General features: G+C 44.6%; 1 protein-coding gene across 1 annotated transcript in view; it reads right to left on the bottom strand.

The window, feature by feature from the left end:
* LOC111155314 (microtubule associated protein 1B) overlaps positions 1–8,452 on the bottom strand; it is a 91,944-nt gene extending 83,492 nt beyond the window's left edge. Inside the window, 1 exon segment of the mRNA XM_022515458.1 lies at positions 8,008–8,452. Coding sequence (XP_022371166.1) covers positions 8,008–8,191 — 184 coding nt within the window. The 5' untranslated portion in view covers positions 8,192–8,452.
* Positions 8,453–12,705: the final 4,253 nt, after the last annotated feature.

Below are 12,705 nucleotides of genomic sequence, written 5' to 3'. Positions count from 1 at the left end.
GGTCCACTCGTAGGTGGCAAGGAAATGGAGAGTAAGCGTGGAAAGCTGGCATTCAAATCCAGCCCTTTGTTTTCAAAATGGCAGTGTTTGTGGTGTGCGTATGCATTCTGTGCACATGTATGATTTCTTTTCTAGACCCGTCCTATTTTTGACCTGGGTTTTTCAAATCCTAGATATTAATCCAAAATGTGTATGATCTTTGATGAGAAGACTGTATCTCGGGGCACCTGGGTGGCCCAGTGGGTTAAGCCTCTGCCTTCAGCTCAGGTCATGATCTCAGGGTCCTGGGATCAAGCCCTGCATCGGGCTCTCTGCTCAGCAGGGAGCCTGCTTCCCCCTCTCTCTCTGCCTGCCTCTCTGCCTACTTGTGATCTCTGTCTGTCAAATAAATAAATAAAATCTTTAAAAACAAAAAAGAAGAAGAAGACTGCATCTCAACCTGGAAGACTTGCCCTCTGTCCTCCCCTGCATTTATTTTACCTGACTAGCTTGGCAAGGAATTCTTTCATTCACAATTGTTAGTTGTACTCAATTTTCTTCTCCAGAGGCAAAAAAATGTGGCAACATTTTATACTTTAAAGAAATTCTCCAGAGCTGGGGCTGTGAACGGTCTCTTCCCACACCAATTCTGGCTTCCTTCCATTCACTAGGCTGGAAGCTGGGGTCAAAGGAACTCAGATACCCTACCTCCCTTACCTCCTCCTCCCCCTGTCCTTCTTAAGGAGATGGCCAGAGGGAACCCAGAGAGCATGGAAGAAGGGAGAACTGGGGAGCAAGCCAGGGACAACTGGGAAACCACAAAACTCTGGAACATGTTTGGTTTGGTTTTTTGGTTTTTTTTTTAATGTATCTTTATACTTTCCCAAATAGGTAGCTCATACTAGAGCCATTACATTTTATCCATGATTTTACCCTTACAGGGACCATCGTCAATTGCCAAGAACACATTTCTGCAACAACGGTCATTTATTGCATACCTGCTAAGAGCAGGGGCTTGACCCTCTTGGTAAAATACAGCAGACAAACTACCTCTAAATAAACACCGGTTCATTTAATCATTTTTGCTGGTCATTAGTCATTCAAACAGACTTGGAAGGATAAATAGCAGTGCATTATTTAAACACACCCATAAATCCTTAATGTCTGTCTGTATTTGCCCACATTTATATCTTGTTTAGTCTTCTTATCTTGTGAAGAAACAAGGTAAGGGTGTGTGTGTGTGTGTGTGTGTGTGTGTATGCATATTGTATCTTGTATAGAAATAAGGTGTGTGTGTGTGTGTGTGTGTATGCCTATTGTGTCTTGTATAGAAACAAGGAGTGTGTGTGTGTGTGTGTATGCATGTTGTGTCTTGTATAGAAATAAGGGGTGTGTGTGTGTGTGTGTATGCATATGTGGGTCTTGTATATGTATAAATGTACTACACAAAGATTGTGGAAACTCAGTTGACTGCACATCTAGACTATCTTTGGATTCTACACCAAACACCTTTCGACTATGAGGAATATTTTCAAATAGAGGCAGAAATTGATCACACGACCCATGGGAAGACTTCAGGTGTGGAAGTTAACATTCCTAAAGAGAGGCTAAATTATACAGGGGAATTTTATGGGTCTCCCTGGAAACATCAAGAGCCTCAGCTTGCATTCGCGCTAATGGATTATTTAAATTTTAACAAGAAAGGCACAGTGAGATTTTGCAGATCTTTTTAGTGCAGAAATGATAAATGGGTTCTTTTTGTTCCACAGGAAGCTTGACAGGTTGAGAGGTCTGAATTCATTAGAATATTTTACTTCAACATATACGCTATATACTGGGCTAGTGTGAAAAACCGTCAGGCTCCTGTCTGAGCTGCTTAATTGGTAATTGTTAACTGGGTTCTCTGGGTGCCAGGTCTGAGCTCCACTATTGTCTCCTGGCTCGTCAAGTTGGGTCACTAAGTCAATAATGAGACATATGTATTTAAATTAAATTCATATGATTTTTCTGCCTTTGTTCTATGTTATGTCCAAATTGCTCCATCATTTGAATGACTTCATTTAGGGTTATAGGTGGACTTGCTCTTACATTGTTGTTTGCCATTTTCCCCTTGGCTTCAATCAACTTGTCATGACACATGCAATTAAAGGTTTGCTTTATATTTCATAACCTCCTGGTTGGAGGCTTTGTAATTTAGCAGGGGGAAAAGCACAAAACAGAAAAATCCATCTAGAGATTAATTTTTCAATTACACTAGTAAAAGGACAATAAAAATAATATTTCACAGATTTTATACTGCCAATGAAACAAAAATTTAAGGTTCTCTTTTCAAGGGACTAATTTCCAGCCAAATTATGCCTTAACAATGCATAATGCACACTACCACTTATAAAATAAAGGTTACAAAGGACTTACTGGTTATTTTAGTTGGAAAGGAAATTTTTGGAACGAGGCCACTTTCTATACCAATTTTAGAAATAATATACTTTGTGCCTTCTACTGGATGATACTAGTAAAGAGAAATACTATTTCTCACTGAAGGCTCCTATTGCATTTAGTAGATTTATGTATCTTCCCTCTGTGCCTAACAGGAAGCCAACAGTGGGGCCTCTAAATCTTATAGTACAGAAAATATCTTCTTTGGCTCTGGCCACATTCTCTTTCCTGAGCCTTTGCTTCTCCAGCACTACATGAAGACTGTGCCCCTTAGTGGCTTACCTACATTGGGGCAGAACAGAACAACTCCATCAATGGAAGGTCAACCTCATTGATTAAATTTCTAGGCCCAGACGACATCTGTCACCCCTGGGAAGTTGACCTACGTCTAGGCATCCTTGAGAACTCTCCCACCTAATCTGGGGCTGGTGCTCCGCTGTGAAACCACCACTGTCTGAAGCCCAGTCCTTCAGCCAAGGTAACTGAAGATAACAAAGATCTTTTTTATCTCAGTACTCCGAATCCAAGAGAAAGCAAGGCACAAAAGGGAGGCTAAAGTGCACACGAAGTTCACAGAGGGAAAAGGGAAAAATGAAAAGGTTGTATTTGCCAGGGGGGAATGGGGTGTGCCCATTACAGGACAAGTCAGGGTAAACAATAAGGAGCCACTTTCCCTTACTTTATACAGGTTATATCTCACCAAACCTATCAATCACACAAGCATTTTGCAGGATTATTTAATAAAACCAACTATTTTTTAAAAGCACCTCCCATTTAAAGGCTAAAACCTAGGATGCCTGGGTGGCTCAGTTGGTTGGACGACTGCCTTCGGCTCAGATCATGATCCAGGAGTCCAGGGATTGAGTCCCGCATCGGGCTCCCAGCTCCACGGGGAGTCTGCTTCTCTCTCTGACCTTCTCCTCACTCATGCTCTCTCTCACTGTCTCTCTCTCAAATAAATAAATAAAATCTTAAAAAAAAAATAAAGGCTAAAACCTATATTCCTAAAAGAGACAATAAACTGGAAAAACCAACAAAATGATCATTCATTACATGTCAAAATGGCACATGGGTTCCACCTGATAGTTAACTGGGCCTTTAAAAATTGACTCCTTTTTCCCCTATGAACTTTTTAATTGATCCTTCTGATCCATAGGCTTTTTTATATTTTTTGCTAGTACCTAAATGGTTAACCTATAAACTGTAAGTTTGATCTGTAAAACTATGCTATGTTATATGTAAAACTATGCTAAAAAAAAGTGATCGGGAGGCAGATTAGAATCATCAACTAAAGAAACAGAATTAAAAAAAGAGCTAAATTCAAGGTCTATTTCTCAAAGAAGTTTTCCTATCTTTTCTCTTGACCAAACTTTCAATTGGCTTTTTTCTTTTTCCTAAGCCAAGAACTTGATGTTCCTAACATATAAGTTATGGGCAATGCAGGCAATGTCTTACATAGAGTCCATCCTTTCAAAGCATGGATGATAAATAATTTAGGTCTTTTGATAGCTTCCCACATTGGAAACAAACAAAAGAAGTGATTTATAATTTTACTGGTCTAAAAGTTAGAAGTTATTTAAATAGTAAGCCTTTAGAGGAGATTAAGGATGAATCATCGATTTAATGACCTTACATTTGGGGACTGGCTTGGATTTCAGCATGGATCACAGAACCCTTACCAAATAATACCAATTAAGCAGTACAAGCAGAAATCCATCTGCCTTTTGACTTTGAAAAATATAAAGATGAACATAATATGTATAACACTCTCCAACATTTCTTCGAACCTCTGCCTTGTACTGGTTTGTTCCTGTTAAAATAAAATGAGAACTAAACCCAAAACTTTCCCTGGGTTCTTGATTCTCTTGGCCATCCTGAAACTGAAGACAATCAATAAAGTAACATCAGAAGGTTACAATGTAATCAGCTAAACTTATACTTCAAAATCTGGGGCAGTACATGTTAAACACATCTATCTTTTTATAAACAAATCTTGCTGATTCCCAGTGTGACCCAGAGAAAAAGTTACACTCTTTAGCTGCAATTGAAAGCATCAAACTGACACTTGGTATTCTTTTTATGTCTTAATTCCTAAAAGTAATAAAATAAAGCAATGAAAACTTTCATAAGGCTCTAGAATTCAGTCTGCAAGCCAAGGATATATGCAGTCGATGTCCTAAAATAAACAGGAGGAGTGGAGGCTCTCCTGAAAATGGGAATGATTCTTACGTTTAAGGTGGGAACTAATTAGGAAGAGGGCGAAAGAGGTACCAAGGAGTGGCATTTGGTGGGAACGACATTGGTTTGGCATAAAGTGCTGAATAACTAACAAAATAAGACTACACCAGTCCAAGGGAAGACTACTGCTTTCAAACTTGAGAAGATATGAAGTGACATTACAGTCCACATTTTGAATACAGTGAGAAAATAAGGAACCATCTCTCTTCCGTGGTTTCAAAAAGCTTCACTGAGCATCCACACTGGGATGTTTCAGGCCTGTCGATATATTGCATTACCACCGTCTTCCTACAGGTTTCTTTCTAAGCTTCCCAAAGAACCCTCAGTAATCATGGCAAAATTCCAAGTCACCAGGGTCTCCAAATCCACAGAACATCCGTTAACATGGGAAGGGAAATAGGAAGCAAGGCTAACAAATGATGCACCGAATTCCCAGCCTGTATCACTCAATGGGAGCAGAACGCCCCTGGAGCATCTCTATCTCGCTGCACAGGACGCAGCCCACAGGCACCAGCAACAATAGCAGGGGAAGCAGAGTGACCTCTGGAGGAGACCCAGCCAGGACCTGCAGGCACCGGGAAACAGAACCACCCTGCCCTGTTGCTAAGTCATCTCAGCCTGTCTGAAGTGCTAGGGGAGCAATTTCGCTTAGTCCTGGAAGGCCCTGCCTGGTAGCTTGAGCTGCATCTGAGACCCCAGGACCCAGGAGAGCAATCTCCAGGGAAAAAGCAGCATCTGTTCCTGGGAGTGAGGAAATGGCTCTGCTCACTCACTTGATTGATTGTTAATGGGATCAATACAGCAATTTTGGTGTTTGGTGCAAAAACCTGACCAAATTAGGGAATTAAAAATCAAGAAGGCATGGTGATTGAAAAGGGAACAGGAGGGGGCTTCTGGGATTCTAGCCCTCCCTGTTCCTCCGTCTGGGTAACACAGGTGTGTTCGTTTTGTGGAAATGCACTGAACTCCTCATCTGTGAGTGGTGCCTTTTCCTCTCTCTATATTACTTCAATAAATTTTTAAAAAAATTTTAACGTCAAAAAGACCAATCTGAACTTTATTCCCGCATGCTAATCATATGAAAAGGTGTAAAGGCAGGGCACATCATAGCGCTACCTGGATGCGTCTATTTTTTTCCTCCGACGGAATTGGTACCCCAGGAATGGGGTACTGAAAGGATGGTCGGGACAGTAACAAAGCAGGAAGGTAATTATGGCAGGAAGGTGAGCGCTGAGCCAGCTCACTGCACCGGCGCTGCCCACAAGTGGAGGTCTATACAAAGCCGAGCTCTGAAAACCGCCGTTTGATCTTCCTCTGATGTTTGCCTGCCCTGCTCTGACATCATGACGGAGCCAGAAAACCGGTGCCGGTGCAGTGCCGGCACATCTGTCACTTCGGAGTGACGTGACCTTGAGAGGGTCCCCTTATCCTTCCTGCCTCTCTGGGCCCCCATCTCTAAAATGGGGCTGGTGGTCCCTCTCCAGGACCCACATCGGGTGGTTCGGAAAATCTCATAGAGAGCAAAGCACCTCCTAGTGCATTATTATTCCTGGCAACGGTGCTGACAATAATTGTTTTTAATCCAAAATCATTGATTCAGATAGCAGCCACGCCCAAAGTCAGTACGGGTGACATTTTCCAAGGGGAAAACGTGCAAACAGACTAAGGAGGGATCACATCAAAGGCCTATAGTTCGAAAAGGAAGCATTTTTGAGATGCTCAAGTAAGGCATTTCACTATTGAGATCTCTTATTCTTGAATTTGTTTTTCCAGTGAAAATACACGACTCCATTCTGCTTTTTTTTTTTTTTTTTTTTTTTAACCTGAAAGGGAAAATCAGTGCTTTAAAGTTAAACAAAAGAACCAGGTCTGCAACTCCAGTCCCCACCCTGCAGCCTTTTGTTCTGGGGACAAGTGTCCGTTTCCAAATGCGGAGTCAGAAAACAGGCTTTAATTTTTTTCATCGAAAATAAGGTTTTCCTTTCGTGTTTTATGGGGGTGGGGGGACGCCGGGAGCGGGGAACGAGGGCTGCGTGAACGCCCTTTGTCCGCCTCGGGCTGCCGTAGAGACCGCAGTGCGGACTGCACCACGCCCACCAGCCGGTGTCTCCAGGCAGAAACGCTTCAGCACCACCCCAAGAGAATAGAGCGCGGCCTGGGGCTGCGGAGGGACCAGGCGACTGAGGTCAGGGGCGAGGGGAGGTCTGGGACGCCGGGGGGAAGGCAAAGGCAAAGATCAGAGCTGCCCCCTCAGGAGGCTTCGAATGCAACAAAGCCGGGCCCGAGGGAGAGGTGGGGGAAACGCAGCGCCATGCCCGAGGCCCCGGCGGAGCGCACGACCGACCGACCACGCCCGATGGGGGCGCCGCAGTGCGGGGGGCAGGTGCGGCGAGCGGATGGGAGCACTGCGGCAGCCCGGGTGGGGCTGGGGGGGGCGGGTCGGTCCGCGCGCGAGAGGCTGCGCCCGTCGGGCCCTCACGGCCCCGCCCAGGGCTCCAGGCGAACCGCTATTCGGCCTCTGCAGAGCGCGCTCCTAGTGCGCGCACCGGGTGAGGCGCTGGCCCTACCCGCCGACCCCCCCTTCCCCCTAAGCCATCACTATCGAGGCTGAGACTTTTGAAAGAAGAAGCCCCACCCCGCAACTTGGGGTCCCATTGTCCTTTCTGAAAGCTGCAAACAGGGTCCCAGGGGCGGTAGCGAGGCGGGCGCGGTCTGGGAAGCAAGCGCAGGCGGTTCTCCATCCCTGCGTCCCGGGTGGAGGTGGCGGGGGGGCGGAGCGGGTGTGGCCCCAGGACTAGCCTAGTCATTGCGAGGAAAGAACAAATCGGGAGGTTTTAAGCCAGAAAAGGCATTTCTCGGGGGGCTACGGTGGCCGGGGTGAGGATGATTCCCACGCGGGCCCTGGCACATGGTGCTTCAGCCTTGGGTCTGCCGGCGAGGGGGAGAGGGGAGTCCCAGCATTTTGTGGGGGACAGAAGAGGACTAAAAGCAATGTTTGCATCAAGGCCCCCCGCCCCTTCTGCTCCCTGAGGTTTGGGCTTTATTGTGGCCTCCGCTTCTCTGACACCTGCATTTCATTTAGCGGGAGAGGCGGTGGCCAGCTCGGATCTGCAGACCCAGCTGATGATAGATCCCTCAACGTTAGGAGACACTCTCCCGCTGGGTCTCAAATCTAATAATTAGCATTATTCTCCGAAATTAGCCCAAAAAAGACTCCAGACTGAGTGCAGGAGGTGGCGGGGGGAGGTGCGGGTGCGGGGCGCGCCTGAGAAAGAGGATGGCCGTCGCGCCCTGGGTGGGGTCGCGTTTGCCGGTCTCCTCGAGCGCGTCCCCTGGGGACGCAGGGCCTCTTACCGAGTTCGATGTTGCCGATGGCGCGCCGTAGGTGCTCTTCGGTCACGATTTCGCCGACGACCACCAGCAGGTAGAACTTGCTGTCGAGGAAGCGATGCGACAGGCTAGGCGAGGTGGACGCCGCCGGGTTGGCGATGCTGCCGGACGGCTCCGGCTCGGCGGCTTCCACCACCACGGTCGCCATCCTGCCGGCCCGCTATGCCTGGGCGAAGTGTCCCACTCCCGCCGCTCCTCTCCTCTGCCGCAGGAGAAAGGATTATCTCCGAAGGTGCTGTCTCCGCTCCTCCCCTTGCGTCCCCCCTCCTCCTGGCGCTGTGCGCCGCCTCCCCCTCCGCCCTCTCCTAGAGCGCGCGGCGGAGAGGAGCGGGGAGTGAGAGAGGGCGGGGAGGCGGCGCCGCTTTTATATGGAGACTAGGCTGGGAGCCGGGAGGAGGAGGAAGAGGAGGAGGAAAGGACCACCCGGCACATCCTCACGCGGTGGCTGCCTCCGCTCTTCCAGCCGTTGGCCCAGAGCTGATGTCATCTGCAGCAAATCATCTCGCCCGCGGCCCGGAAGCTGAAGGGAAGAGGTGTGCGGACAATGGTCAGAGCAGGGCCGGGAGTCAAGGGCCTGGGGGACCCTAAGGGCCCCCCGCTGTAGCCGCGAAGGGCTTTAACACTACCCACCTACACCCCACACACACCCACTACCGGCTGCGTACACTCACCCGGTTTGTGCAGGAACACGGGATGGGTTTCCATTTTTGCAGTGGAGATACTTACCTTGTATGAGGTGCACAAGTCAGGCCTTTACCTCGTGTCTGTGATGAAACTAGATTCTCAGGTGCTGAGATAGATAGCACAGCGGGTGTAGAGCTGGAGGTACCCCGCCCAGGAAGATGCAACCTGTCTTTTCTTTGACCTTGTGGACTTAGGAAGGCATATTTTCCACCTTCACTTAATACATCAAAAATGCAAAACCTAATCCTAATATTGTCCAGGCTTTGGATCCTAATCTGCAAGGCCCAATGGTTTAAAAAAGAGAAAAAGAAAGGAAGAAAGAAAAAGTACTGGGTTTGCCGTTCTCATGGGAAATAAGAGGAATACAAATGCATTTTCTAGATACAGATTTCTTAATAATATGCTGAATAGATAGTATCAGACATAACAAAGAATAAAGAGAAGATACTGTCTCTCTCCCAGCAGGATTACAATGACTATAATGTACTTTTCAGTTCCCTAGGGGACACAGAAGCAAAATTATTTCATGTGACAATGATATCTTTAAAAATATATGTAGCATTGGGAGTTTTTATTGCCTTTGTGTTTCGAACACATAAAAATGTTTAAAGGCAGCCCATCTACCACCATTTCTCACAGATCTTCTAAATATAACTTCTGTCCCAGGAAGGGGTTGTGATGGTGAGGAAGGAACAAAATGTGCAAACATGGTACTATCATAAAAGACTGCAGGATTAGAAGCTTAAAAAAGAGGACTGGATGGAAATTAGACTAGTCAATATAGTTCTAATACTAGAATGCATATTAGTAAAAAAAAAAAAAATCACCGCCATAGGCTAAGATTTCCAAATTAGTCCATTGTCTTGCCTATTAACTACCATAATTTATGGGTGATACACACTTTGCTCTTAGCTCTTTCCTGAAATCCTGGCATGGGAGACACAGTGTGCAGCTAAAGGCAATGATTCCTTCCTACATGCCAGTCTGATCAGTGGGGAATAAGATACCATCTGGCCCACAGCAGTTGAGGTCTGCAGCAAGCTCACTAGTGAGCCACAATGACCAGTGAATAGTGACAGTTCCCAAGTGAGATGGTAACAGATCACTTCTTGGTCAAGAAAAGGCCTTCAATTTCTATTAGAGAGGCAAGGCCAGCAGCAATGCTTGTAACTGGGGGAGGAGATTTGGTAAGGAGCATTGTTTTCCAGAGGTCAGCCCTTGAACCCTAATGTCATGTACTGATTGTCCGTCCTCCCTTTTCTCTGAACCACCATTACTTTTATTTACATAATAATTTTCTTTAGCTCTGTTTCTTTTACTCAGATTTATTTTTAGTGAAATTCTTTACTGCTGTACAAATGGAAACACTAATATCACTTAAAAATAGAAGGTATCCCTAAGAGAAACATAATGAAAAAAGATAATGCAATTAAACTCCTGCTCTATGCTGTTACTTGCTCGAGACTCTGACCCTCAGGGGTAGGCTCTCTAGATGAAAACAGAGATTAGCAAGTGTTCGGTGTTAAGACACACCACCTCCTAACCAAGTTGTTCTCCATGTCAGAACAGAAAGTTGGATGAAAATAACACAGGAGCTTTCTTACCATGTGAGTCGGTACAAGTAAATGCCATGACCACGAGCCCCCTAAGTCGGCACCCAGACTTTGAAAAACAAGAGACATAATGACAGAAAACAGACCAGAGGTGCTGACTGCTACTGTACGGCTTTGTAACTTTGGGCAAGGGACTTACTCTTCTTGATCTTCGGTCTCTTCATTAGTATACTGGAGAGAATAATATCTTTATAAATGTGTGAGTAACTTTAAACGATAGAGAACATAAGTACCTAATACAGTGATTGGAATAAGCACTCATGGTGTGGTTGATGAACACACCTGTTTTATCCCAGTTTGTTGGACAATGGAGTAAAAGCATTCTTACAAAATGTGCAGGTGACATCAAGTTGGGCATGACTACCAAGATCTGTGAAACAATAGAATATTAAGTGACACTACAGACTAGAAAAGTAGTCCCCACCCATCCCCATTTAAAAAAAAAAAAGGGCTAAGGAGGTAGAAGGGAAAACCAACAGAAGATCATCATTGGTGAGTGCTGCCACCTGACGTCACCTGGATGTCCCAAAGAGACCTAAGACTCAACATGCTCCAAACCAAAATCCTATGATGCAAGCGGGAAACCTCAAAGGCCCCTTAAACTCTTCCCTGACACCTAGCCCCATGGACGACTGAGCATGAATTCTGGTCAGTTTTATCTAAGTATCTCTTCAGTCCACCCACTTCTCTCTACCATCAGCACTGTAACCCAACCTACTATCATCATGAGACATAGGAGTGTGCAGGTTAGAAATTGGTTTCTGAAGTCATTCCTACATAATACTCTCAGAATAACAATAAAAATGTTAAAAGCACTTTTGGATTTTTTTTTTCAGTTTTCTTTGTTATTAGATAGATCCCAAAGGGCTGCAGTTTTATATTACTTCAATTAATTCATTTTTTTCATTTCATTTTTCATTTCATTATGCCACTAACTCTTACATTATTTGATTCATCTGTTGCATTTTGGTTTTGGTTTTTATGAATTGATTTTTTATACTTAATTTTGCTTTATAACTATGCAAAATATTTGGTCCCAAAGTCAAATCTACAAAACAATTTGTATTCAGAGAACTTTAGCCTCCCTTTCTCCTCCTCCTTCCCTCTCTAACTCTTTTGCCCAGGTTTAGCCTTCTATTTTAAAAATGCAATATATTATATATATATATATATATATATATATATAGAGAGAGAGAGAGAGAGAGAGATAGGGGATATATATATTGATATGGATAGGGTATATACAGGATATATAGGATATATATATCATATATACCTCTTTTAAATAAACAGCATTTTTTTGGTAAATTTACTTTTGACTTTTATTTTCTTTTATCTTGTTAATTTTTTTAACTTTATTTTATTTTTTCAGTGTTCCAAGTTTCATTGTCTATGCATCACACCCAGTGCTCCATGCAATACGTGCCCTCCTCATTACCCACCACCAGGCTCACCTAACCCCCCCCCCCCTCCCCTCCAAAACCCTCAGTTTGTTTCTCAGAGTCCAGTCTCTCATGGTTTGTCTCCCCCTCCGATTTCCCCCAACTCACTTCTCCTCTCCATCTCCCCATGTCCTCCATGTTATTCTTTGTGCTCCACAAGTAATGAAACCATATGATAACTGACTCTCTCTGCTTGACTTGTTTCACTCAGCATAATCTCCTCCAGTCCCGTTCATGTTGATACAAAAGTTGGGTATTCATCCTTTCTGATGGAGGCATAATATTCCATTGTGTATATGGACCATATCTTCTTTATCCATTCATCTGTTGAAGGGCATTTTGGCTCTTTCCACAGTTTGGCGACTGTGGCCATTGCTGCTATGAACATTGGGGTACAGATGGCCCTTCTTTTCACTACATCTGTATCTTTGGAGTAAATACCCAGTAGTGCAATTGCAGGGTCATAGGGTAGCTCTATTTTTAATTTCTTAAGGAATCTCCACACTGTTTTCCAAAGTGGCTGCACAAACTTGCATTCCCACCAACAGTGTAAGAGGGTTCACCTTTCTCCACAACTTCTCCAACACTTGTTGTTTACTGTGTTGTTAATTGTGGCCATTCTAACTGGTGTAAGTCGGTATCTCAATGTGGTTTTGATTTGAATCTCCCCAATGGATAACGATGATGAACACTTTTTTCATGTGTCTGTTAGTCATTTATATGTCTTCTTTGGAGAAGTTTCTTTTCATGTCTCCTGCCCATTTTTTGACGTGATTATCTGTTTAGTGTGTGTTGAGTTTGAGAAGTTCTTTATAGATCTTGGATATCAGCCCTTTGTATTGTCATTTGCGAGTATCTTCTCCCATTCCGTGGGTTGCCTCTTCTTTTGTTGACTGTTTCCTTTGCTGTGCAGAAGCTTTTGA

Source organism: Enhydra lutris, unplaced genomic scaffold, assembly GCF_002288905.1.
Source record: "Enhydra lutris kenyoni isolate GAN:26980312 unplaced genomic scaffold, ASM228890v2 scaffoldscaffold40, whole genome shotgun sequence".
In the NCBI taxonomy this organism is placed as follows: Eukaryota; Metazoa; Chordata; class Mammalia; order Carnivora; family Mustelidae; genus Enhydra; species Enhydra lutris.
This window is presented reverse-complemented; position numbering and strand designations above follow the sequence as displayed.